At 44.7% G+C, this 6,000-nt stretch overlaps 2 protein-coding genes across 4 annotated transcripts in view; both read left to right on the top strand.

The window, feature by feature from the left end:
* The window catches only part of LOC125902819 (uncharacterized), a 282,334-nt gene that overhangs the window by 160,302 nt on the left and 116,032 nt on the right, over positions 1-6,000 (top strand). The gene's annotated exons all lie outside the window — the stretch shown is intronic.
* agla (amylo-alpha-1, 6-glucosidase, 4-alpha-glucanotransferase a) overlaps positions 1-6,000 on the top strand; it is a 69,029-nt gene that overhangs the window by 44,861 nt on the left and 18,168 nt on the right. For both annotated transcript variants that reach the window (XM_049599368.1, XM_049599367.1), the window contains exons 20-26: positions 52-186; positions 1,280-1,410; positions 3,106-3,242; positions 4,584-4,717; positions 4,832-5,007; positions 5,393-5,495; positions 5,619-5,742. In XM_049599368.1, coding sequence (XP_049455325.1) covers positions 52-186; positions 1,280-1,410; positions 3,106-3,242; positions 4,584-4,717; positions 4,832-5,007; positions 5,393-5,495; positions 5,619-5,742 — 940 coding nt within the window. The remainder of the gene's footprint in view (positions 1-51; positions 187-1,279; positions 1,411-3,105; positions 3,243-4,583; positions 4,718-4,831; positions 5,008-5,392; positions 5,496-5,618; positions 5,743-6,000) is intronic.

Here is a 6,000-nt window from a genome sequence, read left to right as displayed (position 1 = left end):
ACAAAATGTCACAATCACACAATTTTCTGTGATTCTCTCTCTTCTTCACAGGGTTAGTTTGGACCCCAAGGCCCAGAAGTTGGCAGGGGTGTTGAGGTATTACCTTTCACAGTTCAGCCCAAAGTACAGGAGAGGCAGTGTGGCAGATGACAACCCACCAGAAGCACTGCAGAAACCGTTGGCGCAGTAAGTACACATGTGCATGCTGCTCATGCCCTAATGATACATGACAGGTTCTCTGTCTTTTACTGGAAGAACAGATTTTAACATTCTTTAAGAATGAAATAAATAATGATAGATGAGAGTCGAACAGTTACTCAACTTCAAAAGGAAACTCCACAGACTTTGTGGGGATCTGATCACTACTGCACATGTGAAACAAGTGGTATAAAGCCTTTAGTATCTCAAGAGGGAGCTGCACACAATCTGAGAAATGTCATCAAGTGATGTCATTTTAGTCAACTTCAGTTAGGTCTGAAGACTACTATTCAGAAAAGTAAAAGTAAAGTTTTGTACTTTATTTTTTATTATACCTCCGCACCAGCAATGGCCATAGTTTGAGGCATTATGTTTTTGGGTTGCCTGTCCGTACATCCCTGTGTACACTAATCACGATTATTTTTGTCATGCCCGACCTGAGTTTGAGACAATTATAACCGAGCCCGGCCCGAACCCGACAGACTTATTGTTATGGACAGTGTGTAAATGACCATTGAAAGACAGCTGTTGCGCACAGTCCCCACAATAAGACCAGCTCCAGAAGATTCAGGTAATCTTGCAACTGATTCCAAGCTGACGGAGTAGCATACTTGAACACCCTTCTTCCCAGGTCAGTGTGTACTTTAGGGACAGTTACTGGAATAAGTCCCGGGAGCAAAGACAATAACTTGCCATGTGCAAGGCTGTAGCCGCAGCGGCCCGGGTTCGACTCCAGCCCATGGCCCTTTGCTACATGCCACGCCCTCTCTCTCTCCCCCTTTCACGCTCGTCTGTCCTATTGATTAAAGGCTAAAATGCCCCCCAAAATATCTTTTTTTAAAAAAGGAAGCAGTCCAAGAAGAAACTTATGAATAAGAATAGCTGCTACTTGTGTAACACACCCCAGTCTCCGACCAAATTATTAGCCACTGAGTTGTGGGTAATGTAGATGATAGGTTTTGGCAAGGAAGAAGAATAAATGGAATAAAAAAGACAATATCCCTGGTTTGGTTCTGCTGTATCAATTTTGATAAAGCCGCATATATGAAGTGTGGATTTTAAAGCTGTGTGTGTTTTACAGGCTGATGTCTAAGCTGACGTTAGCAGACATGAATGTCCTGCTGTTCCGCTGCGACTCAGAAGAACAAGAAGATGGTGGAGGCTGTTACAGTATCCCAGGATGGGAGAGCCTCAAATATGCTGGACTGCAAGGTAGTTACACAACAGTTAGACCAGTTCATTAAGTACACAGTATACGGAAACAAACTAAGGACAGATAACTATAACAATCTTAAGAGGCACTTTATTTATCCCTCAGTCTTTACACTGTTGTTGTTACTCATTATATCCACCAGCCTGAAGTACACACACACACACACACACACACACACACCGATTTGCATTAGTGGAGAGATGTCAGAGAGAAGGGGCTGCCACATAGTCTGCGCTCTGAGCAGTTGGGGGTTGGGTGCCTTGTTCAAGGGCCCCACGGCAGTGCCCAGGAGGTGAACCAGCAACAGTTACTCACCACGTTGTTCAAGGGAGTTTCTTTACATTTTCAAAAAGAATAACAAAAGACACAATGGTCTTTGTGGTTTATAGAGGAGATGTTGCCTCATCCCATTCATTAAAGCACTTTGGGCTCTAGTTTCACAGACCGGGCGCGGCGGAGGCACAGCGCACTTGCGCTTCGCCAACTGGGTGTGGCCAGGCGGATTTTGTAAGTTTGGCACACCGTGCGCCCTGGTGCAGCCACTCCTCTAGCCCACCTCCGTCCCTCCTACCGGCGCAAGTCGGAAAGAGGGAGGAGAGGAGGCGTGGAGTGGGTTTTACACACATCACACCAATCAAATGAGCCCCTCTCCTCGTCCTTAAATGCGCTGCGCCAAGGCGTAATGAGAGTTTACTCAATTCGCCATGGCAGAAAAGAGCAGCAGTGTCAGACGGCCAAACGCCTCCTCCCAGGAGGAAACTGATGTTTTGGTCCGGGAGGTCCAAGCTCGCAGTGTCCAAATATATGGAACTGCGAGCAGACCTCCACGGGCTGATGATGCAAAGGTAGCCTGGGAGGAGGTCACCACAATTGTAAATCAATGTTGCGTTTCTCTCGTGCGTGCGTGCGCTCTCTCTTTCTCTCTCGCAGTCTCACTCTGTTTCTTTTCTTTTGACTTTTCTAAGATGACAGATGCTGAATATATACTCCCTATCTGATGCTGTGGCTGTTTGTGGCTGGCTGAGAGGGATGTGAACTCATTAGTTTTATTAATCAAATCAGGTTGGGTTTCCATTACGCGTGCCAAACGTGCCAAACGGTGCCAGTCCCCTTTGATCTGACATCAGATGTGACGGGACAGTCGATATAGAGATACATTTATGTGCTGATTGCAGATAGTTGCATTGAATAGTGTTTTTTTGGGTATTTATTGCATCGTTAATGTGCCTGATATTCTGGAAACCGGCCTGTGAGGTTTTGGTGACATGTGCGCACTGTCCGCTGGTCAGCCAAACTTCGGCTTACACCGGCTGCGCTCCGCCTGCGCTGACAGTAGACGTGGTTTCAGTTGGTGAGCTTTTAGCACACCTTCGGCGTAGCCTTTTGGCACGAAACTGTCACTGCGCCAAGCTGGATCTGTCGACACCTCCCCCTGCTGCGCCGCCACACCCATCTCGGCGCACCTCGGTCTGCCAAACTACCAAACTGAGCGCGCCTCGGGTTGCGCTGCTTGAAACTAGCTCTGCGCGGGGTTCGCCACCCTGCGCCACCCTGAGCTGCGCCGGGAAACTAGAGCCCTCTAACGTCATGCCAGCTGACCAGAGTTCTCACACTGATATTTGACCATGGTATTTCTCACATTAGAGGCCTAACATGACAGGAATGTAAATGTAGCTGTTGTTGTGTCTGTGCAGGTCTGATGGCAGTGCTGGCTGATATCCGTCCCAACAATGACCTGGGCCACCCCGTGTGTGCTAACCTCAGACAAGGGGACTGGCTGATGGACTTTGTCTCCAACAGACTGATACACAGAGAGGGACCACTGGCACAGGTGAGGCTTTTACAGCCTGAAAGGGCCGCTTCACCCAAATTGCAAAAAGACATTATTTTATTTGTCTCTCCTGGTATCAATGAGTCAATGACAACACACACACATCTGACTTGACTTTTTAACAGTTCTATGTAGTTTGTATTGTTGTTGTTGTTGTGGTTGTTGATGCTGTTGTTTCTGCTGCCATTATCAAGTGCCAGTCACATTACATCACAGCCATCCACTGTAGCACTTTAACTCACTACACTTTAATATGTTATTTTATCCATCAGGCAGAGTACAGTTTTTTAATGTTTTTTATGGTATTTATTATTCATCTGTCCTGTATCCTCTTTTAAGTTATGCTGCTGTGACAAATAAATTTCCCCCGGGGATAAATAAAGTCTACCTTACCCTTATCTCCTGCTTAAATAGTGGTGCAGGGCATCAGTTCCCTCAGAAAAGTTAACTCAATAAAAATTTTTTATTCCCGTACACAATTCTTTACCTTTGCATCGATTTATTTAAAAAACGTCAACGCTTGGTCTCAAAGACCTTTCACAAGACATAACACTTACAAAGTGATACAGTACAGTTAAAATTGCATGATGGTTCACAGCATGTGTAGGAAGTGTGTCCACAATCACCTGCAGCAACTCATCAAATCAAGGTCACCACAACCCAGCAACTTCATACTACTTCTATGGTACCTGACACCAAGGAAGACAAGTTTTACTTTTAGTACCAAAAACAAAACAAACAGGCAGACAAAAGATGTGCATAATGCCACTGAAGATACCATAAACCAAGGATATTCAAGGATTCAATTTACTCATAGTATTCAAAAAGAAAGGAGTTATCTGCCTCTGAAATTTCAGAGGTTTCAGTGCAGTGAAGGGAAAGGAAGTATTTTTTTTGGTTCTCAAATAATTGAAAAATGATATTTAAAAACACTGGTGTTTGCCACTTTACCCACAAGCCAATTCCATCCAGTTTGTGTTCAGATGCAATTATTTCATTTTTCATTTAACTCCCTTGTCTACCCATTTTATTTTTTACTGTTTCTCTCCTACTTATAGTTTATAGTTACTGTTCGTGTGTCTGTGTGTGTAAATATATTTTATTTAGTCTCATACTTTTGCTGCTGTCTCATCTTAGCTGGAGCATTTTTCCTGCTGTTGAATTTTTCAATTGTCAGTTGTGTTTCAAGCTTTGAGCATCATTCTCTGAAATACTGAAGCTTTTTGTGTGGCCAGATTCTGCACCATTGTCACTGGAAGGTTATAAGTATTCAGGATAGGAGAATATGGATATATGTCTACAGACCTTAAAATTATCTATTGTAACATTGCATGTCTGCAGGTGGGTCAGTGGTTGGGAGCCATGTTTAACTACTTGAAACACATGCCACGCTACCTCATCCCATGTTACTTTGATGCTATTATGGTGTCAACCTACACCACAGCCCTGGACGCGACTCACAAACTCATGTCCAGGTAGGATCCATTATAGAAATTGCATTGTTGAGCTCTGAAACTCAAAGTGAAGTTTTGAACAAGCATTGTCCTGTCTTGCTGGAGCATCAATTTTGCTTCTCTTTGTCCAAACAGTTTCATCCAGAACGGCTCCAGCTTCGTTCGTTACCTGGCGCTAGGTTCAGTTCAGATGTGTGGTGTGGGACGCTTCCCTGCCCTCCCTTCCCTTTCTACAAAAATTGAGGACGTTCCCTACCGCATCAGTCCAATCACAGGCCAGAAGGAGCAGTGCTGTGTCTCACTGGCTGCAGGTAGCCTAGCAACAGACACTTCATGCTGTCTCTATGGATCAAATTAAGACTAAGTTGACTAAGTCTCTTGAAGCTCATGGAGAGAATGCCAAGAGTGTGCAAAGCAGTAATCAGAGCAAAGGGTGGCTATTTTGAAGAAACTAGAATATAAAACATGTTTTCAGTTATTTCACCTTTTTTTGTTAAGTACATAACTCCACATGTGTTCATTCATAGTTTTGATGCCTTCAGTGAGAATCTACAGTGTAAATAGTCATGAAAATAAAGAAAACGCATTGAATGAGAAGGTGTGTCCAAACTTTTGGCCTGTACTGTATACAGTATAGTGTTGGTGGACGGTCATTGGCTGATTGAACTGTTACACTTACTGTATGATATTCTTTAGGTCTCCCTCATTTCTCCTCCGGGATTTTCCGTTGTTGGGGCAGAGACACTTTCATTGCTCTGAGAGGACTGATGCTGCTCACTGGGAGACACACCGAGGCCCGGTACGTATGCATGTGTGTGTAAGAACTAAGTACTTTCTGATGAGACTTTATGAGTGTATTAGTAGTTGTGGTATTCTGGGTTATATTAGTACAATTAAGCATTCTGTCTCATGGTCTTCATAGTAACATCATCCTGGCCTTTGCGGGAACGCTGCGTCATGGTCTGATTCCCAACCTGCTTGGTGAGGGTCGCTGTGCCAGATACAACTGCCGTGATGCCGTGTGGTGGTGGCTGCAGTGCATCCAGGTAGGAGGACACTGTAATATAGTAAGTAAATGGAAGATAGATGGAACGAGGAAGGTAAAGGAATGTAAATACATTTAAGACTCAGCCTTAGAGTTAGGCTGAGGAGCTTGGACATCCATAGGGAGCTTAGAGTAGAGCTGCTGCTACTTCTTGTTGAAAGGGCCAGCTGAGGTGGCTTGGGCATCTGATCAGGACGCCTCCTGGGCATCTACATTAGAGGTTTTCCGGGCATGTCCAACAGGGTAGGAGGCCCGGGGC

This window comes from Epinephelus fuscoguttatus, linkage group LG15, assembly GCF_011397635.1.
Source record: "Epinephelus fuscoguttatus linkage group LG15, E.fuscoguttatus.final_Chr_v1".
NCBI classification, from domain to species: Eukaryota; Metazoa; Chordata; class Actinopteri; order Perciformes; family Serranidae; genus Epinephelus; species Epinephelus fuscoguttatus.
Note: the sequence above shows the minus strand (reverse complement) of the source record. Positions and strands in the feature narration are given on the sequence as shown.